General features: G+C 37.7%; 2 protein-coding genes across 8 annotated transcripts in view; one reads left to right on the top strand and one right to left on the bottom strand.

Moving 5' to 3' along the window:
• NDUFAF5 (NADH:ubiquinone oxidoreductase complex assembly factor 5) overlaps positions 1-23251 on the top strand; it is a 424603-nt gene that overhangs the window by 105582 nt on the left and 295770 nt on the right. The window lies entirely within an intron of this gene.
• Positions 1-23251, bottom strand: part of TASP1 (taspase 1) — a 315133-nt gene that overhangs the window by 187779 nt on the left and 104103 nt on the right. For 6 of the 7 annotated variants that reach the window (XR_007405535.1, XM_035705799.2, XM_049100433.1 and 3 more), the window contains 2 exons: positions 21416-21535; positions 15290-15368 (listed from right to left, as the gene is read on the bottom strand). Coding sequence is in view for 5 of the 7 variants with exons in the window: in XM_035705799.2 (XP_035561692.2) it covers positions 15290-15368; positions 21416-21535 (199 nt within the window). In the remaining 2 variants the exon portion in view is untranslated. The remainder of the gene's footprint in view (positions 1-15289; positions 15369-21415; positions 21536-23251) is intronic. The other variant, XR_007405536.1, reaches the window with a different exon arrangement.

Raw genomic sequence — 23251 nt, 5'->3', positions numbered from 1 at the left:
TCACCTAATTAAACACTTAATGTGTTGCAGTATAATGGCTAAACAAAAATCAGAGGCTATCCATCAGAGGATATAACATCATTCCTCAGTCCTCTGTGTAATCCCTGTCCATGTGGGCAAGTAGGTGCATGCACACACACACACACACACACACACACAAACGTGCACACACAATAATGGCATTTATATAATAGCTTCATTGAACAAAAACAACTTTAGTCCCTTTGATTTCATGTACTTTATTTACATAGGCCCTTTTATTACACATAAATGAAATACAGATCAAGCATCTAACTTTGCCCTTATATTAAGAGATGAAAAGGAGTGAGACCCTTAAATGACCCTTCATTTTAAATATTACAGTGGTTAGTTATGTAAATCACCCTCTAGACTTTAAAAAAAAAAAGTAGATTGAGGTATTGAGGTTAAGGGAACACGCATTTAAAAAGTATTTTATAGTGCTGATAAAATAACATTGTATTATTATTATTATTAGGACAATTACAATGCTTACTGAATAAAAACACTCTCTTATTAATTTACACAATAATCTTGCAAATGATACTTGAGGGGAAAACAAACTCAAACCGAATCAGGAATTCTACCCCAGAACCAAGAAGCAAAGCAGAACATAAACAATATGAAAAAGGCCAGATCCCATTTCATCTATTCAATTTGAGTGAAATGAAGATATAAACAAACTTTGTGGTGGCATGTTTTTTTTTAATCTATTGCATTTGATTTTTCAAAACAAAAACATCCATTTTCCACAGCCAGCTCTGTGTTAGCCAAAAATAATGGCAAAAGGCATGGCTTTGGTAAGGGCAGGTTTAAATGACAACTGCATATTTTTTAACTCTTTAAATACAACCTATAATATTTTAAGTAGAACAACAGCTGATTAAATTTCAATGTAGCCCCTTTTCTTTTTCATATTTCTCTACTGTCATTGAGTGAAGATTCTTTAGATTCTCTAGGTTCTCATGTACTGTTTGACCCTTTTCAACGTCAGATTTCTCATTTGAAATGAGAATCACTATGTAAAAAGTACTTAGCATAGTGCCTGCCCATAGCAAATGCTCAACAAGTGATAGCTATAATTATCATCCTTATTATTGATCACAAAATGATGGCAAGTGCCCAGGTTAGTAGGATACTGGTGGTTACCTGCACACCTATTTCCTTCTCCTTTCCTAACAGAATCCTGATTCTGCTCTGCTTTCTACTCCCCTCAACCACAGTCACCAATGTGCCCCACAGCATTTCATGTAACCATGACAGGTTTATGGACAGGTAATTCCCTTTCATCAGTGATTAGTTAGGAAATGGGCATGTGATCCAACATTAGCAAATCACTAGAATGTGAGGAGAGGTCTGCTGGAAAGCCAATGAGGAAAATGTTCCTCATCCCTGGAAAAGAGCTACCAAAAAAGATATTTTCTTTCTCTAGAGATTTCTGTATGATGAATTTTTCTGGCAATGCAGTATCCTTTCTCTGCCATCAGACTAAGGAAGAAGTCAATAATGATGATGACAGAGAACTAGGTCCCTGATATCAACAGTGGAGCTCCTGAACCAATCAACCCTGGAATCCACCTACCTCTGGACTTCCTCATATGTGAAATCATATTGTTTCTTATTGTTGAAGCCAGTTCAAATTGTGATTTTTGCTACCTGCAGCCCAAAGTACTCTAATTACTATAGTAATGGAAAGGTATGAAAACCATAATAGATTTTATCAAAACTAAACTAGTTAAACCACCCTTCTCTTCAAAAGAACAGATCCTCTACCATGAACACATAAAGCTCTCAAACAAGCAGGAGCACTAGCTCTGGTTTACCAATGTGGCAACAAGTCATTTTGCCAATCGGACTGTATGACAGTGCCTAAAAATAGGTAAAGGATTACTAAATTCAATTTATTGAATACCAACTATATCTTTGAGCCGCCAGCTTTTTCCTCAAGGAGTTCCCAGGCTTTGTAATGAAGAACCACCATACAAGTCACATAATGCTATCTTATGGCCCCACTGACCATGGAGGAAATAAATCTGCAGGACTGAGTGAGGGAAGGAGGAAGAGAGTAAATGAGGGAGACTGCAGACAAGAGAAGAAAGACATCTGAGCTCAATCCTAAAAGATGAACCAGACTTCTGAGAAGAGATTCTAAACAGGAATAGAAAAAAGAAACATACAATCCTTTCTCAAGATACTGTGCTAAGTTTTTTATATTGCAATGACAGGAATAAAGAAATGAGGTAAATGATAAAGCTAGGACTTTATAGTATGAGTTTATTTTGTAGATCATAATAAAACTTACCAGTGCAATTCGCATAGTAGGATAGTAAGTTGCTAAGAACTGTCCATGAACTTGAAGACCATGGGCAGGGTTTAATATGCAAAAAGCTGTTCTGAGGAAAGCCCAGAGTGGTACACAAACCCAAGTCTCTACCCAGATACAAATAATTCTGATGTGACAAGCTACAAAGAAGGAACTGCTGCTAAGACGTGAAGCAAAGTCAAAGCAAATAATACAAACCAAATAAAGATGTATATAACATATGAAAAATAATTCAGTTGAGAATATTACATTTCTATATTCCACTAAATTTACCTTGGCATAAGTATGAAAGCGTAACAAGTAAAGCGGAGGCAAATCAAAATTTAAAGGATAAAGAAGAACTCAGATGAAACAAATGCTCAGTAAATTTTAAATCTTTATTGTCCTCTGACATGAATTTTACTACCTACCTCAGCTACATGGGGCAAATACTCTTATATTTCTGAGAACACATCACCACATCATCATAGCAGAATTCAAGCAGATTATTATTCCATCAGGAGTCATGATGTCCTTCAAGAGATGAATGGATAAAGAAGATGTGGTATATATGTACAATGGAATATTACTCAGCCATTAGAAAGGATGAATACCTACCATTTGCTCCGATGTGGATGGAACTGGAGGGTATTATGCTGAGTGAAAGAAGTCAATCATTGAAAGACAATTATCACATGGTTTCACTCATATGTGGAATATAAGAAATAGTGAAAGGGACTATAAGGGAAAGGAGGGAAACTGAGTGGGGAAAAATTAGAGAGGAAGATAAACCATGAGAGACTCCTAATTTTGGGAAACAAACAAAGGGTTACAGAAGGTAAGGTGGGTGGAGGGATGGGATCACCAGGTGATGGGCACTAAGAAGGGCACTTGATGGGATGAGCACTAAGTATTATACTGTATGTTGGCAAGTTGAATTTAAATAAAATATTTGTTAAAGATTATTATTCCATCATCACCAACATTAATAAATAAAGACTAATACGACAGATTACAACACATAATTTTCAAGGTATTATAAAGAACCAGGAAAACATTATTATGTAGGGCTAGAACAGAGAGAAGAAAAGGAAGTGAACAGAGCTGCTCAGGATTACAAAACATACAACACTGAGTCCCAACCAACAGGAGATACAATGGTACTAAATGATAATCTCAATGATATTTAGCATATCTGTTTGTCTCCTCTCCATTAAAAAAAAAAAGTCCTGATCCTGGCACTGGTGGATATACCCTAACAACCTGCTCCCTCCATTACAATTCAAAGCCAAGTCTAATTCCCAAACCCATGATATCCTGCACCCTAAACTGCCACCAACATATAACCTGCTCCTACATTCAATGTGGATACCTAAAATACCATTGTAGAATTTTAATGAAGTCTCTAATTTCTTAGTATCTAACTCAGATTTTTTAACGTATCTATCCATGCTTTCTTCTAGACAGTGGTTATTAAAATCTTTTTCATCAAAGCCAGAAGACAAATACAGCGCACAAATAAATATACTTTTTCGTGATATGAAGAAAACATTCTGAAAAATAAAAATGTAAGGTATCCTTTGGTCACAATGTGTATCTTGATCGTACTCTGATTCACTAATGAGAACCATGACATGTATTCAATAACAAGTTAATAAAAATGCAAGCTGTTTCTACATTTTACATTATCTACACTTTTTTTCTATCCTTTGCCAATAAATCGTTTTGCCCAAATTAACCAGTCACCATGGACAGAACTGGTTAAAATAAATACATTTGATTCAGCATTATGTCTTTCTGACCCTTCTACTGGCATCTTTTAGAGTTAGCAATTTTATCCACTTCTATTTGCAACAAGAACCTCAGCTAGGGCTGGGTGCATCTCAGATGAGTCTGGAAACATAAATAACATTTCTGCCAGCACAATGATCCTGTCTCAGTGGTCCCTTATCAATGCTGGTCCATAAGTTAACTTGTTCTACAGTTAATGCTCTCAGGAATACCTAGGGTCTAGGATATATACCAGATCTCTTTAGCTTTTGATCCACCAAAACATAGTATGAGAAGAGATTGGTAAATTGTATGATGTGTGTTATAGGCAAGGCACAGCTGGGGAACAGCACTACTCTGCCCATCAAAATGTTGCCTTACGGGACACCTGGGTGGCTCAGCGGTTGAGCGCCTGCCCCTGACTCAGGGCATGATCCATGGTCTTAGGATCGAGTCCCACAACGGGCTCGTGCCTGGAGCCTGCTTCTCCCTCTGCCTGTGTCTCTGCCTTTCTCTCTGTGTGTTTTTCATGAATAAATAAATAAAATCTTTAAAAAAAAAAAAAGAAAGAAAGAAATGTTGCCTTACTACTTAAAGTATGATCTATGAACTAGCAGCCCTGATATCACCTGGGAGCTTGTGAAAAATGCAGAATCCAAGCCCCCCTCAGGCCCATTGGGTCATCATATGCCTTTTATCAGGTGATTTATACATGCTTAAGTGTGAAAAGAGTAGGTGTTCTTTAAAAGTAGCCTGAGAGACTGTTTCTAAAGATAGATCATTAAGATTATTATCCCAAACAACTCTCAGAAATAGGAATCTCAAACCAAGGTTTGTGTCTAAAGAACCATGTACCTTATGCTGAAAATATCCAGGGGAAACCTTAAGAGGAACCAAAGATCCATACTTCAAGCATCTGAGAGCTAAAGCCCTGAATTCCCTGGGCATCATTTTTCTTTATAACAGCTTGCCAACATCAGACATACTATGCACCTTCAGAAAGTGATGAGTTATACCATGTACAACTTTCATAGCAACAAATTATCAATTTACAAAACTCAAAGTCAACATATTGTGCCTCACAGTCATTTAAGCTGGCAAGACTTTAAAGTACACACAAATCTGAAATAATGCGTTGGAAATATTTGATTTATGTTAAACAGCGCTCTGGAATTTAAACATTCATATGCTCAACCAAACCCTATTCCTAGCCAATCGGTTCACTGATCAGCTTACATATATCGTTCCAACATACACTGCCCAGCTACCTTTAATATTTAAGATTTTTAAAGACCTTTTTGTGTTTTTTAAATAAATCTTATTTCAAGTAAATTTCCTGACCTGAAAAGCACCACCACCACCACAACAAAATAACACCAAAAATGGCTCTGTGCTATAAAAGGTACTGCTTGTATTGAGTGAACTCTGCCTCTAACAAGAACCTTCTACAGAGGGAACTAAGATGGCAAAGCCACGAAGGCCTTCAGTCCAGTAAGGAGCACGAAGCAGCGTGTCAGAAAGAAATTGTTTTTCTGCTCCTTTTGATGGGTTATGCTTTCAAGTCAGGAAATTAGAAACAGGTGTGCCAGAGGGCACACACATCCTCGCTCCACACTGAAAAACACGCGTTTTCAATTTTCAAACATGAAAGGGACTCCTGTTGAATGAAAGAAGAAATGAAAATCCAGCTCTGTTTCTGCGAACCATATGAAGGGAGCTTAGAAAGTCTTTGACAAGTTGCTCGACTTACTCCCTCTCTAACTGACAGCAGGTAGTAGTCGACAATAGGAAGGAAAAGGCATTCTTTCAAGTGAGAACAATCAAAGGGAGAATTACATTAAGGATCAGAGCATTGGCATTTTAACCTATCACTTGATCCTATGCTTCTGTTTCTACCATTTCTTCACCTTCTGTTTTAAAATTAGAAGTCTATTCTTTCACAAAACAATGCAATGCAAATAAGCAATGCAAAATAAGTATCTGGCAAAAAAAAAAGAAATCTGAGAAAGTACAAACACCAAAAAGAACGTTTTATCCACAATAACCCAACTCTAAATAATCTCTTTCAAAAAAAGATCTACTATTCTTCACAATGTCCTGAGCTCTTATAGGATGCTGGACATTTCAGTGAGTATATGAGTGTGATAGGTAGTGCTAAACTTAAAGGCAACTAGTTTTGGTGGGATTTGAGGGGAAGGATACATGACAGGAAGATATACTAATGGCAGCAGCAGCAGTCCACACATCAGGTGCACCGATGTGCCTGCAAGTGACCCTCTGGGAGGCACTGGAGTGCCCATTCCTTCGTGAATGGATGTAGCAGAACCCCATTCAGAACTAGCAAGCCTTTAGCATATCCAATATTTCAACATATTTCTATAATGGCAATAGGAAACTTTCCTACACTATCAAGTACAGCCATAGACTTCAGCCCTTTTAGGACAGAGAACATCTTTACTTTTCTTCTACCATACCCAGACTATAGCAAAAGCCTCTAAAATAGGTATTGTTTTCTAGCATGAGAGCAATTATGAGTCATCTTACATAAGAGCAAAATACATGCACTCATCCATGCATTAAAAGGCATCCTTCACATCCCTTAAAATTATGTTTCCAAGAATATTTAATGACACATTCTTCACTATACAATATTAAATAAAGCATAATACAAGCTGAGCAGTATTGCCATTTTTGTTTTATCTATCAGAAATCTACCAAAAATATTAATACTACCTACCACAGGATGGCAAAATTACCCATTTCATTTTCCAGATTCTTTTCAAGGAGCATGTGTTTTCACATTTAGGAAAAAATCCACTCATTTAAGACCTCTATGTTGCACAATAACCAAAGCTGTCACACTGAACTGGTTTCATAGAAAATGACCTTGCATAATTCAGAATTCTATGTTATTTTGAACAATCAGTGATTTTATTTATGTAAAAAGCAGGAAATAATATATTAATAGTTTATCAGATACAAAATGACATAATTAGAATAAGCAACACTCTTAGAATAGAATTTCCATCCAGATAATTATTTTAGTTCTTAGAAATGTGTTGGTAGTTTAAATACTCTGTTATCTATACATGAACAACATTTCTTCCCCCACCAACTTCCAATCAAACAATCCAAAGAGTCAAGTACTTTTAAGATGATGTTTACAAATGTTAGGGTTTTATCTATGCTCACATCTAGAAGTTACAATTCACAAAAAAAGATTTCTCATGACATGATTCCCAATCCTACATATTATATACCAAATTATTTCAGCTTTAAGTAGCTGCTCATTACCCTAAACCCCTGAAGATTTTTATTGAGTGTAACAAGATTTTGTAACAGGAATAGCACTGCCTAATAAGATTTTGACCTAAGCCAGTAGGAGGCTGGAGTTGCCATTTGCTGTGTGGAAAATCTGAAAAAGAAGCACATGACCAGCGGTGGAGGGGATGCAATATCAAGAGCTCATATTTGGACATGCTAAATTTGAGATGCCTATTAGACATATGAGTGGAGACTGAACAAGCAGTTAAATACATAACTGAGTTCTAGGGAGAGGCCCAGGTTAAGAGATAAAAATCAGCAGATATGTGAATGATACTTAGCCATTAGACTGGATGAGAACACCAAAAGAGTGAGTATACAAAGAGAGAGAGAAGTTCACAGGCTAGGTCTCAGGGTAGTCCAAAACCTAGAGATCAGGAAGATGAGCAGCATTAACAGAGGAGACTGAGAAGGAGCAGTCAGTGGGGTAAAAAGAAGACCAGGAGAGCAGTGGTACTCTGGAAGTCTACAAAAGAAAGTACTTCCAGGGGGAGTAAGCCATTCAAATAACTGTTAAGTGATGCTTATACGACTAAAAGATGATCACTGGATTTTGGAGGTGATTGTTTATCTGGACAAGAACAGATTGGTGAGGTGGTGATAAGAGAGGGATGGCCTGATTGATGTAAAGAGAAATGAGAGAACTAAGAAAAATACTGAACTTTAAGTACAGATAACTCCTTGATGTTTCACTTTGAAAGGTTGATCAAAAATAGTAAGAGTGGGGGGAATCCCTGGGTGGCGCAGCGGTTTGGCGCCTGCCTTTGGCCCAGGGTGCGATCCTGGAGACCCGGGATCGAATCCCACGTCGGGCTCCCAGTGCATGGAGCCTGCTTCTCCCTCTGCCTGTGTCTCTGCCTCTCTCTCTCTCTCTCTCTGTGACTATCATAAATAAATAAAAATTAAAAAAAAAATAGTAAGAGTGGGAAGAGAGGCTGAACCCCTAGGTGACCTACACACAGAGTCCTGGCTAAAATAAGGTTTTTATTCAGGACATTAATCAGGAGGCTAAGCCACCAAGAGTGCTAGTGACAGAGAATCCTACAGAAAAATAATGGCTACTCTTTTTTTTTTTTTTAAGATTTTATTTATTTATTCATAAGAGACACAGAGAGAGAGGCAGAGACATAGGCAGAGAGAGAAGCAGGCTCCCTACAGGAAGCCCGATGTAGGACTTGATCCTGGGACTCCGGGATCACGCCCCGAGACAAAGGCAGATGCTCAACCGGTGAGCCACCCAGGCATCCCATACTGGCTACTCTTAAAAAGGAAGCAAAAGCATGTATTCCTGCCTGCCTCCCCACCCCTTCTGCACCCCAGAACAATGACTATATAGTACATGTGGATGTCTCACCAATGGTCAGCCACTGGCTCCTGCATTATGTGACTCCACTCTTGTAAGGAGGGCTGCCTTGTGCCTCTGAGAAAGGTCCCTGGGGAAGAGGTTTGCAGCACTGGCTTAACAGACAATCTCCCACAGAGGAGCAGAGGAAGACTTGTGGCTGCTCATTAGGTTGAAGAACCAAGAAGGGATAACATTAATTCCCAGCCTTTGAGGAAGAGGGCTGGCTCAGAATCACTGGCTCACAGATATTAAGGCAAAAGCCTGGTCTTATTTTTTGCATTTTTTATCACCCCAACTTTGAACCTACTCTTGGCAATCCATGGCCACATTCTCACCACCGTGAGGGTTCTAGAACTACCCAGAGCCAAAACCTAGAATATCAAAGAACCTACAAAGTCAGAAATCACTGGGCCATATACCAGAAAACCATGTAGCAGAGCTTTCTTCATGCCAAAACACTTCAAGGAAGAGGACTGAAGCCTGTGTCTCCTGAACTCTAGTCAGCTGCCATATAACCCCTGGACTCACTGATTCTAAGAAAAAAACATACTGCACAGACAAGTAATAGCATACCAGTGTTAAGGTCAATCAGAGCATAAACTTAATCTCCCCTCTTTTTTCCTCCTTCTGATCTTCTAATCCTCAATCTGCTCTTCTTTCCATAGCCAGAGAAAGACCACAGATGTATCTTACATTAGGTATCTGATGTGTTACTGAAAAATTATGTGTGATTCTGACTTTGGCAAATTAAATCCAATTTTAAAGTACTATTTAAAGAAATTGCATGGTGAATAATCTTTTTGAAATGACAACCAGTCTTCTAGAAAAGGGAGAAATCACATACACATTTCTTTTAACAAATAGATTTGACATATAACATTGTGTAAATGTAAGGTTTACAACATGTTAATTTGATACATTTATATATTGTAATATGACTGCCATTGTAGCAATAATTAGTACCTCTGTCACATTTATATAATTATCCATTCTTTTTAGTGACTGGAATAATTAGGTTCCAGTCTCTTGGCAACTTTGATTATAATAATCATCATTTGTCTTAATTTTAATTTGTCTAGTAAGCACTTACTCAGTGCAAAATTCTGTGCCAGGTACTCAGGAAACACAAATATACCCACAGATCCCCTTTTCTCAAGAGCTTATGTCACTGTTTAAGAAAGCCTAAAATAAATTGTTATTTTTACACACACACATAAAGCTGAGAATAAGGAAAGCTTTTATTATAGTTTATCAATTCTAAAGTATTTTTTCCACATTGAATATTTTCTGAAATCAGTACATACATTATAACTGATGGCATCCTCCTGTGCTGCTCTCCAAGCTGCAGCTGTGACATAGATAGCTACCACTGCCTCTAGAAGTAGGTAAGCTGTTCCAGTTGCTGACCCTTCCATTGAGTTATGTGCCATGTTAGAACTACAAGTTTTGAGTTTGTCATTTACCCTATGTTCAAAAGGATTACAGTATGATATAGGATTGAAACAAAAATTATGAAACATAGGAAGGCATGCAAATAGCAATGGAACATGACATTGTTATCAGTGCAGCAAATATTTCTTGAGGACTTTCAGAGGAAAATCCCCAAATTCTTTATTTTCTTGTAAAGCAACAACCATGTGTTAAGTGATGAGAAAGAAGTCTGTCATTCTATAATTGACAGTCTTCTCCCCACTCTTGGTATATGTATCTTATATGGGTTATATTCTTGGATATGACACTAATCATATAGACAACAAAAGCAAATATAGGTAAGTGGGATTAAGTCAAACTAAAGGCTTCTGCACAGAAAAAGAAACAATCAACAAAATAAAAAAGCAATCTATACAATAGGAGAAAATATCTATGAACCATATATCTGATAAGGTGGTAATATCCAAAAGATATGAGAAACTCTTAAAACTCAATAACAAAAAAACAAATAGTAAGATTAATACATCAGCAAAGGACTTGAACAGACATTTCTCCAAAGACATACAAATGGCCACCAGGTCCATAAAAAAGGTGCTCAATCTCATTAATCATCAGGGAAGTGCAAATCAAAATCACAATGAGACATCACCTCATATCTATTGGAATGGCTAGTATTAAAAGGACAAGAGATAATAAAGGTTGGTGAGACTGTAGAAATGTTCAAACCCTTGTACACAGTCATGAGAAAGCAAAATGGTGCAGCTGCTATGGACAACAGTATGGAGGTTTCTCAAAAACTTAAAAATAGGACTATGATATGATCCACCAAATCCACCTGTGGATACTTATCCAAAAGAACTGGAAATCAAGATCTTGAAGAGATATCAGCACCTCCATGTTCACATCATCATTATTAATAATGGCTGACATGTATCAACAGATAAATGGATAAAGAAAATGTGGTATATATATATAATGGAATATTATTCAACTTTAACAATGAAAATCCTTCCACATACAACAACATGGATAATCCTTGAAGACATTATACAAAGTGAGATAAGCCAGTCACAGAAGGATAGATACTGCATGATTCCACTTATATAAGGCACTTAAAATAGTCAAACTCACAGAAGAGTAGAATGGTGATTGCTAGGTACTGGAGGAAGGAAAAAATGGGGAGTTGTTACTAAAAATTCATGAAGCTTCAGGGCACATGGTGGCTCAGTCAGCTAAGCATCCGACTCTTGAGTTTCACTCAGGTCATGATCTCAGGGTTGTGAGATCAAGCCCCATATCTGGTTCCACACTAGGCATGGAGTCTGCTTAAGATTCTTTCTCTCCCTCTCCCTGTGCCCACCTCCTCCCCTCCCTCTCCAAAAATAAAAAAATTCATAAAGTTTCAGAAATGCAAGATGAATAAGTTCAGGGGATATGTTGTACAGTATTGTGCCTAAAGTTAAAAATACTGTATTATACATTAAAAAATTTGTTAAGAAAATAGATTTCATATTGTACTCTTACTACAATAAAAAATATGAATCAACCAATATTTTTTTAAATAATAGTTTGTCTTATAAAAGATCGTGACTTAGATTCAACGATACACAGTTAAGTACTGAACTACTAATCTAAGCCAAGAAGTATGCTAAGTGCCTTCCATATGTCAACTTATTCAATACCCACAGATATTAAGGTATTAACAGATTAATTTTTAGATTAATATTAATAGCAGGTATTCCTGCTCTACAAATAACCCTGTGACAATGTCTCAGCCAGTGAGTGAGTCTGCACAAGAACCCAGGTGTCTACTCTGCTGCCTTCCTAGCTAGACAAATTTCCATGATGCCAGAATATTAGTCAGAGTTTCCATGGCCAATTCCTGCCACACTACTCTTCCCCATTCCCCATTCATTCCTCCGCACCCAACGATGACAACAAGATGCTAGAGTTTATCCCTCAGGTTAATGATCAAATTGCCTGTCTGGCCTTGGGAGAGCCCTACCCTGACCATAACTATCTTCCCTCTGCCTTTCAATTATCACCTTCCAAGAACTATAAGCCTAAAATGTAGGCTAGGTCTCTAAATTTTCTACAACAGCTTAAGGCACCAGTTTTATTTTGGCCAAACAATTGCAAAATTCTGTGTGCACCACCTTTCTTCTGACTTGGTCACCCAACTCTGCTATGTGTTTCCATTGTCAACCTCATAGCAAGAGCCCCAGGAGAAATAAGACTGAAGCAAATCACACAAAGTCCCTGGGATGGAAGGAACTAAAAACTTGCTCTATTATTCTCAAGTTATGAGGGCTGATGACAGTTAGTCCTTAAACTTCAGAAGGATACAACAGGACAAACTGGGCATTCAAGCTCAAAAGCTGCACTGGATGTCATGAACAGGAACCTAAAGTTATCTTTAGTCATGTGAAACTATTTTCAGCTAATGCAAGATGTGCAAAGGAGGAAATATCCAAGGAGAAGGGAAAAAGACCTTAATTTTACAATTTTAGCTTTACCCACCCACTGGCATTGTACTTAATATAATTAAATTGATGAAATGTATTCCTATTCCAACTTCCACATTACCAGTTGAAAAAAAAGGAAAGAGGTGGACAATCCCAAAGAGAATGAATTTCCTTTCCAAAGTGACAAAGTCAGGCAGGCTTTCAGGATTTCACCTTAAAGAAGAATCCAAGTCTCCAAACATCTAGATATGAGAATAACACTTAAACAATTGTAATCAACTCAATGAATAACATATAGACCAAAAATAAAGTCAATACACCACATATGACACTAATACGTCTTTTGGAAAATAAAAATGAAACAATGAATTATCTTTTTTAGACTTTAGTTGGCTCAAATACCACAATTTTCTATAGACATAGGGTCATACTTAATTATGTACACAAGCTAATTCCTAAATATTATGCATAGAAATTTTCATGTGCTATCAATATTAAATTAAAAATTAACTCATATTGGGGCATCTGGGTGCCTCAGTCGGTTAAGTGTCTGACTCAGGTGGTTAAGTGTCTGACTCAGGTGGTGATCTCAGGGTCATGGCGGGCTCTGTGCTCAATGCAGAGTCTGCTTGTCCCACCCCCTTTGTTCCTCCCCCTACTTACTTATGCTCTCTCTCTAAATAAATAAATAAATAAATAGAATCTCTTAAAAAATTAACTCATATTATACTCATCTCTTCAAAATTGAAAGAATTAAAATCAATTTTTTGCCAATTATATTAGTATGGTTAAGGTTCAACATTAATTCGTGTTTGGACTTCACCTGATAGATCAGTGACACACAATTATTTTTCCACTGATGCAAGGAAATGGACAGAAGCAACAAACCTGAAAATGGTACCAAGATTTCAAGTTTGAACAAAGAATAGGATAGCGATGGCAAGAAAAGAGAGGGGGAACATATGAGAAATTTGGTGGCTAAGGGATGTGATTAATGAACAAGGCATTTCATTGAGCCTTCTGAATCTAATGTGCACAGATGACACCCAGAGGGACATGTCCAACAGGAAATCAGAAAAAAAGACTCAGGGATCCCTGGGTGGCGCAGCGGTTTGGCGCCTGCCTTTGGCCCAGGGCGCGATCCTGGAGACCCGGGATCGAATCCCACATCAGGCTCCCTGCATGGAGCCTGCTTCTCCCTCTGCCTATGTCTCTGCCTCTCTCTCTCTCTCTGTGTGACTATCATGAATAAATAAATAAAAAATCTTTAAAAAAAAAAAAAAAGAAAAGAAGACTCATGTAGACCTCCAGAGAAAGGTCCAGGAGAGATAGACATGGAAGCAAATATCCTAAGAGATAACTGCTGAAATCAGAAGAACAGCAATAATACCAAATCACCAAGAGAAAGCATATAGAGTAAAATGAAGAAAAACCAAGAGACGCCCAAATCTAGAGCTGATAGCAATGGGAAGAGTCTGTGAAGAGAGTCAGGATGGAGTAGGTCAGAGAAGCAGGACAAACCAAGAGAGTTCCATGATCTATGCTACAAAAGCATAGAGCTACCTGTATCAGGGATCACAGAGTCAAGAGTAAGCAGGAAAAGAGGGCTGGGTTGGACTGGGTAGTGTGTATGACGATACAGAAACCAATGTGGCAAGAAACTGAAGAAAAGAAGGAAAGGCAGCCATATCCATCCTCCTGATAAGGCCTGAGGATATGGAGGAGAAAGCCTAGGACTATAACTTGAGAGATAACACAGCAAAGGGGATGAACCAATATTATTTTGTCAACCATGCATATTACCACATTGAGAGAAAAGGCTTCAAGTACAACTGGCACAAGCATATGAAAACCTGGATCTAGACAACAACCATTCTACCCATTAAACTCCCACCCTCCACACACATACACAAACACTACATACAATTTCTAAATGATAATGACTTCTAACACAGATATAAAAAGAGGGCCTATATTTAATTAAAAGTGTAGAGGGGAAAAAAAAGTGTAGAGGGGAAGATGTCATAAAATACACATTTTGAGGGCACCTGGGTGGCTCAATCTGTTAACCATCTGACTTCAGCTCAAGTCCCGATCTCACGGTCCTAGGATAAAGCCCCTCGTTGGGCTCCTTGAACATTGGGGAATCTGCTTCTCCCTCTCCTTCTGCCCCTCCTCTGGCTTGTGTGCATGCACTTTCTTGCTGTCTTTCCCAAATAAATAAATAAAATGTTTAAATACATGTATATGTACACACATTTTGAAATACACTTTATATTTTATACCAACATATTATTCAAAATATTATCTTAGGTTTTGAAATACCTTGTTACTTTTGTATCTTTTGTGATCTAAGTTTGGAACTATCATGAGTCACTAGAGAAAAAGAAACATTAAAAATATAACTGTTATAATTAACTACAGAGTTGTAATGAAATGTTAGCAAAACATTTACACTGGGATATTTACACTGTGAAAGAATCCTTAAAAGCTCCCACATATCAAAGACCTTTCATACATAAATGCTCTTGTCTATACAGTGTCTCAGCATAGCATTTACATAAAAATACTTTCAATCATTAAGTGACCTACAATGTTGCAGTTATGAAAAATGGTCATGAAAGCAGCAAATACCTGAGGTACTCACAGCTGTGGAGTAGGGATTATGAGCTCCAGTATTTTCAGCCCAGCATCCACATCCATAAAGAGCAGCCTGGGAAAATAAAAAATAGATATACAGTGTATTTCAAAAATATTATATGTAATTACTTGCTTTCAACAGAAGACAAAATCATACCTATCTAATAAAGACTGGTTTAATAACAATTCATATCAACTGGGAAATAATACCAGAGGCTGCGTAAGACCTCCCAAACAATGGTCCTAACAGTATTTAAACTATATTTTCAACTACTGTATTAATCTAAAATTTTTCAGAAAATAGCAAAAGAAAGTTTCTTCGACTTCCATCAACAATAGTTTTTTTCTTCCTTGAACAACCTTTCCCCAAGTGGTTTGTCAGCTAGTTCTGACAAATTCTTCTCTTCTACCTCCTTAAAATCATTGTGGCTGCCTTAAAATAGTGCTCAAACTAGGTATATATCAAACTGCTAGAGAAGCTTGGTGATAAGACTGTGGTTCCCCAATACTTCTGATTCAGTGGTCTCAGGTTGCCCAAGTAAATGGTTACACCAAGTAAATGGCATTATTATCAGGGCCCCAAGGGGCCTGGGATGCACGTGGTCCTCCTGGCATACTCTAACAAATCCTGTCTAGAAAGGCTTTTGCCACGCTCTCTGTAAGTGGCACAACAGGAACTGCTAACAGTTATTACCAAAGGGCCGAGTATATGCTTACCACTGTGCCGGATTTGGCCAGATATAAAGAAAGGAGCCAAAAAGGTCAATTCAAGCTAGTCACTTTATGAGGTGGTAGAACAGATTTATATGTCTGAAACCACCAATAACACAAATTACTATAGTTTTGTAAAAGAATGTAACAATCATTCCTATTTTGTTTTTAATAATGCCCCCCAGAATGTCTGGATTCATCTCTTCAATATCCACAATGACTTCTCTGCCTTTGGGAAAGGAAATGAAACTGATAACTCTTCTAGTCCTTAGTTAGAAGCAGAATTAGCTGCTTTGATAGCTAGCATAAAGAAATACAAGAAAGCCTGCTCAAGAATGCTCATTACCACAAGTTTGGTGAGAATGGAAAACTGAAAGCACAGATGACCATCAGTAAATAAATGGCTAAACACTGGCCTAGCAATATGTGGAATTCATTGCAGACGTTCAATATAAATATTTAAATTTTTAAAAGACTTTTAGGAACTAATACAAAAAGATCTCTAAACATATTTTTGAGTTAAAAAAAAAAGAAAAAGAAGACATGCTGTAATACATTGAGTATTCAGTATGACTTATGACTGGTGAAGAAAAAAGGTATTCCCATAAAATAGTAACTGTTTTTTTCTAGGAGCTCACTTGTAAGGACTTGGGGAAGAAGCGAAGACTGGGAATGGTGACCAGACAGACTAGCTTTCTTCAATATTCCATTCTTTTTTATGAGGACTTCAGAACTCATTTGCTTCAATATTGTACCCAGAGCAGGAATTTCCATGAAACATTCCAGGCACTTCTGATACCAAGAACCTCCATACTCATGTGGGAATGTATTCCCCTTTTGGACACTTGCTTTTGGTGAAAAGTTCTTCCTTAGATTGCTTTAAGGAATATCTGATTTAATATAACTTCTACCAACTAATCCTGGTTCTGCTCTCTGGAATTACTTTACCCTCCCTGCTGAAGTTCTCTAAATTTTTCAAAACAGCTATCCAAGTGCCCTGAGTACTCCTTCCTCACTCAGAGAATCCTAGAACTACTCCTTAAGACTTTGAGATACACCCACACCCTCTACTCCCCTAATCACCCTCCTTGAGAAATATTCCAAAATCCAAGATAATTGGAGATGAAGTCTCCCATGTTCATGTGATCCATAGTTGCCATCCCTAGCTATCACTGACAAAGCCTTCTTAAAAGTAGAACCAAGAATTCAATACAACATTCCCAATATGGTAAACAGGAGAAAATCTATTATAGCCTTTGAAACACCATGCTTCTAAAATACACAAGACTATTGGGTCAGAGTGGGAACTGAAGGCCCTACAGAAGGGATTCAGCACATGGATTTCAGAACAAAACTAGCAAACTTGTGGAATAAGCCATTCAATTGGTACTACCTGGGACAGGTGCTAAGTGAGCCAAAGCCTCAGAAGACATTTGACCTGAGGGGAACAGCCTATTCTTCCTTCACTGAAAACCCTGGACATTAGTCTACTGTCCTTTCCATTCCCCACAATTATCTTTTTTTATTATTATTATTATTATAGTCACACACAGAGAGAGAGAGAGAGGCAGAGACACAGGCAGAGGGAGAAGCAGGCTCCATGCACCGGGAGCCTGACTCCATTCCCCACAATTATCTTGACCCAGGAGCCTGCACCCAAAAATAGCAAATAGAGTCACAAGGACATCTCTTAGAAATGTAAAAGAGGTCATTTTTTTTTTTTAAAGAAAAGAACACTTAGTCTTTGTTTCTTCTCTCTAAACAAAATCCCTTTATGCTACTTCCCCTCAATTTCATGACTTAAAATTGTCTTCCTTTTTAATCTTCTGAAATCAATGGAGTTCAGACAGTGACAGGTCAAATAAAAGAAAGATTCAGAGACTGTCTCTCTCCTATTACTTTTTTGGATAAAACGTAACAAGCTTGGGGCACCTGAGTGGCACAGCCGGTTAAACATCCGACTGTTGATTTCGGCTCAGGACATGATTTCAGGATCGTGAAATCGAGCCCCACATCAGGCTCCATGCTCAGCTAGGAGTCTGCTTGTCTCTCTCTCTCTCTGCCCCCTATTCTCTCTCTAAAATAAATAAATAAATCTTTTTTTAAAAACGATAACAACCTTAAGAAGGCCTTAAAAAACAAAAACAAGCATCCTTCTTTCCAGTAGTAAAATCTCATTAACATTTAATAAAGGTATTAACATTCAGTAACAATAGGTCATATAAATATTATTATTGTTGTTGTTATTTAATCTTCTTTGGGACTGGTTTTCCCTTGTAAAATGAGCATAACAAAACCCCCTGCCTCATAATGTTGTTATAAGATCACATGAATGAACATACTTGCTGCACATAAGCAAGAGATTAATAAACAGTAGTTACAGCTAATATATAGCTATGAGGGACTGTGACAAGCAATTTTAATGTATTACATCATTTAATCTTCCAGAGCTTTGTAAGATAGTCACATATACTCATTTTACAATTGTGGAAAGTGGAGCTTAAACAACTTGTTTACAGTAAGGAAATGCTAAGTGGGGAGGTGAGATTAGAATAAAGGTTCACCTGAATCCAAAATTCACACTCTTAACCACTAAACTCTATTGCCTATTTGTGTGGGGCTCTATTGGGGGTGGAGGGAGAATGGAATATAATAATTCCCTTCACCTCTCCTATTTGTAAATTTTAACTATCGTTGGTAAGCCAAGCAAATAAGTTCTAATTCAAATAGCCATTTTACCATCTGAACAGTTATCATAATATATCTAGAGCAGGGTAATATGCTAAGACTTTTAAATAATTCACTTGTGCATTTAAAATGTATTTATTTTAGCATCTCATTTAGCATCTCATTTAAGCATTTTTTTTTTTTTTTTTTTTTTATGATAGTCACAGAGAGAGAGATAGAGGCAGAGACACAGGCAGAGGGAGAAGCAGGCTCCATGCACCGGGAGCCCGACGTGGGATTCGATCCCGGGTCTCCAGGATCGCGCCCTGGGCCAAAGGCAGGCGCCAAACCGCTGCGCCACCCAGGGATCCCCATTTCAGCATATTTTTAAGTCATTTTTTCAATACTTTGCTTGTATATTTTGTTTCCTTCCCTCCTGATTGTCAAGAAGAATGCTTTCTTACTGTCATCTGATGCTTACATATTTCCAGGCTTATTACATCTTCTCCATCCATGCAATATCATCCAATTAAGCAAACATATTTTCCTATTAGGTACCTTTACTTCTATCCACCACACCCTTTGCTGATGTTCAACTCTCACAAACTATGTCTTCATAAACTAGCTAAGTGAGGCAAATCAATACATTTAAGTTTTATAGAAGTATTTCTTTTTCCAGGACAGTCCCATGTGTAGTGGCAGAATGGCTTCAAGACTGCTCATTTTTTTTTTTTTTTAAGACTGCTCATTTAATATCCTGCTAACATCGTCCAGAACTATCCTTGGTTCTGTTGCTGCTATTTTGCTAACCAAAACAAACAAAAAACAGTGAGAAAGTCATGGGAATTACAATGCAATGAAGGCAACTATGCTGGCTTTTCTCTCTCCTTCTCCACCAAGGCATCCAAATCTGATATGCCAAGCTTGGTTCTTATTCCAAACTTGACAAATACACAGGGCTTTATAATGTGGAAAAACACCATGACCAGACAAAAGCTTTTTATAATGAGTTCAAAGCATTGTACACATGTTGAGTAATCATTCCCCATAAATCCCCTTTGTACGGTAGGCAAAGAGTAGCACAAAATTAATTATTCTTCTCTACCCCATCCCCCCACAGGATTATAAGAGGCTTGTACACTATAAAGGGCAGATCAGGGAATATCATTTGGAGCTTTCCAAAGATGTCCCTCCATAAATCAGATCACTCTGCTCCAAGTATTCATTAACCACCATGTCCAAAGCAACTGTGATACCTACTCTTCTTTAAATGTGATGGACAAAGTATCCATATAGAGTATGCCAAGCAGTGCTCTGCATGTAACATGAGATCCAAGTACTGAGCTTAGGCACAACCCTTGCAACTACTTTAACAGACTCCATGAGTCATTAGTTCACTCAACAAATATTAAGCCCATAAATAATGTATAAATTGGTTTATGCTCAGAAAGCTTAGTAAATCAAATGGATTGTGAAACATCATTCTCAGTATAGAACTAAAGTTTGGAGATGGGGGAAGGAGGAATGGTAAAGAAGATGCACAAATGAAACGGGAATAAAACAGTTACATATAAATCCGATTTCTTACGTGGTATTATGTGTTGGTGACCTGAAATACTGGTTAGTCTATAAAATAGCTAAAATGCTTAATCAGAAGAGGGATCTAGAGGATTAAAATTTTACTGTTCCTCCAATAGAGGAAATACACAATGTAACTCTAAAATCATTTCCCACCTAAAAAGCAAGCAATGATATAATCAGGTAGTGCTTACTCCTACAGAGAATGACATTGTAGGAGTCTTGGCCCAGCCACCCCAAGATTCTTGTATAGAGTGTACAACATTTGCCCCGGTCCTCATCAGGAACTCAGAGGAAGGCTGACTGAGCATGTCTTGAAAGAAAGAAAAAAAGAAAAAGAAAGAAGAAAGAAAGAAAGAAAGAAAGAAAGAAAGAAAGAAAGAAAGAAAGAAAGAAGAAAGAAGAAGAGAGAGAGAGAGAGAGAAAGAAAGAAAGAAAGAAAGAAAGAAAGAAAAGAAAAGAAAGAAAAAAAGAAAAGAAAGAAAGAAAAGAAAAGAAAAGGAAAGGAAAGGAAAAGAAAAGAAAGAAAAGAAAGAAAAGAAAAGAAAAGAAAAGAAAAGAAAAGAAAAGAAAAGAAAAGAAAAGAAAAGAAAAGAAAAGTCTCATTTGCAAAGAGAGAAAATGAGAGGCAGCCCGGGTGGCTCAGCGGTTTAGCACTGCCTTCAGCCCAGGGCCTGATCCTGGAGACCCAGAATTAAGTCCCATGTCAGGCTCCCTGCATGGAGCCTGCTTCTCCCTCTGCCTGTGTCTCTGCCTCTCTTTCTCTCTGTGTCTCATGAATAAATAAATAAATAATTTTTAAAAAGAAAGAAAATGAGTATCAACTCCTATTTTTTGATTGTCTACTAAATACCCAATACCCAGCCTGTTGGAAGTAACAAAACACAGTGTTACTAATTGTAAAGATCAAAAAGAACTCTTACTATGAGAAAGGTTTTGGGTTTTTTTTTTTAGAATCTAGAAAAGGTACTTGATTATTTTTATTACATAAATGTAAACAACACACACACACACACACACACACAAACACGCACAGTAATATTTTTTTTTCCTAAAGAAAAAATGTTTCTACTGGCTTAAAAAAATGGTGAGCTAGAAAAAGCTCTTTTAAAAACCATGTTTTTAAATTGAAAAAGCTCTTTTAAAAACCCCGTAATGACTTACCTGTCCAACTCTCCCTGGATGCTTCAAGGCCAAGCCTCCACTGGAGACAGCAGCAGCAACGTTGCCTTCGTGGTCCACCACTACGGCGCCCACTGTGTCCAAAGTGCCTGCGTCATTCTCCTGGAGAGCAAGCAGGGCATGAGCACTCACTATGCAAAGTGTGTCACAGTTTGATATGACCACATAGCACTTCTCAGTACAATCATGACATAATTCAGCAAACTCCTAAAATCATCTATTATCAAGTTGCCACTAAAACCCTGTTCAAGTCAAAATGTATTTTCTACTGAAAAATCTTGAGCAAAAGGTGTCTTGTCGCTTTTCTCTAATAATAAGCCTAGCATGCCTTTCTAAGGGAGAAAGAGAAAACACCATCTACTATAAATTAGTGTATTGCGGTGTCTCCCTAATCTCCAGTATTAAGTTCGTGACTGAAAATCTGTAAGAGGAAAAGACCTATGGCATAAGTGAACCAATAAATGCATTAGTATATTTTTAAATATTATATACAAATTTCTAAAAAGTAAGCAGTATATTCAGGACAATAAATGAACAGAATGGCCTTTACATTCTTGAAGTATACTATGCAATAATTTTCTTTTACTGTTCCTTGCTTGTGAGAAATTTATGGCCACCGCCTTTCTCTGTTGTATTAATAATATGCTTGCCAACTATATAGTAGAAAACTATACATTCCTGGGAGGCATCTTTGCATTTCTGTGTCTTGTCCCAGGTCCACAAGTTTAAGGCTTTTCGCATGTATTGACTACTAGCAGCTGCTCCTAGTCAAAGATTTCTGGGTCACCTGTGCAAGACAGACAAACTTTACAATTCTGGATAAAAATGAGAATCATGGAAAACAGGAAAAGAGTTTCATTAAAAAAAAAAATCTCTTTGTATATATTAACAAGAGAGGCTACTGCAGGTCTGTAGGTTAACAGTAGTCATTGCAGTGTTCTCACTCTAGGGTACTGGGTTTTAAACTGTGGCCCAGAAACCAAGACTTCCACAAGGAGGCAGGGACAACCCCAAACCCAACAAGACCAGCGCCTCCTCCTGTGTAGTTTATTGCCCATACTACTGAGCAAGACTTCATTTGTACTGAGAGATCCCTAGCTAAGAAGTTTTTGAAATTACATATTCAGGCATTGAAGAGAGTTCTGAAGTGGTGGAGACATAATGCAAGCAAAAGATTTTTATTTCAAGCAAATTGAAAAATCCAAAGGCAGAGTATGCCTCAACAAATATTACATGAAGTCTGTTAGGAGAAGGTACATCTAGACATTTACATTGCTCTACATTCTAACTCCTCTTAAATATACTGATACACTGCGACATTACTTATTTTACTAGAAAACATGTAACTGGCTCAAATAAGTCCTTTATTTATTTTTTTAATATTTTACTTCTTTATTTATGATAGTCAGAGAGAGAGAGAGGCAGAGACACAGGCAGAGGGAGAAGCAGGCTCCATGCACTGGGAACCCGATGTGGGACTTGATCCCGGGTCTCCAGGATCGCGCCCCGGGCCAAAGGCAGGCGCCAAACCCCTGCGCTACCCAGGGATCCCTCAAATAAGTCCTTTATTTCCCCTCTCCCTTTTAACCACAGCCAGGGGATGTCTGGCCAATGGATCCATAAGGCCATATCCCAGAACAGCACAGTTCTGCAGGTGGGAGAATACCTGACATTCAAGGATAGTTCCTTATCCCGACTGTAAACTCTCTGAGTAAAGGTCTGACCACTGTTCCATTTTGCACACAGCAGACATTTGGGCATACTTATTCTTCAGTTAGGAGGAAATAAAGCATGTCTGCATCTCTGATATCACAGACA

Source organism: Canis lupus, chromosome 24 (genome assembly GCF_003254725.2).
Source record: "Canis lupus dingo isolate Sandy chromosome 24, ASM325472v2, whole genome shotgun sequence".
Lineage (NCBI taxonomy): Eukaryota > Metazoa > Chordata > Mammalia > Carnivora > Canidae > Canis > Canis lupus.
This window is presented reverse-complemented; position numbering and strand designations above follow the sequence as displayed.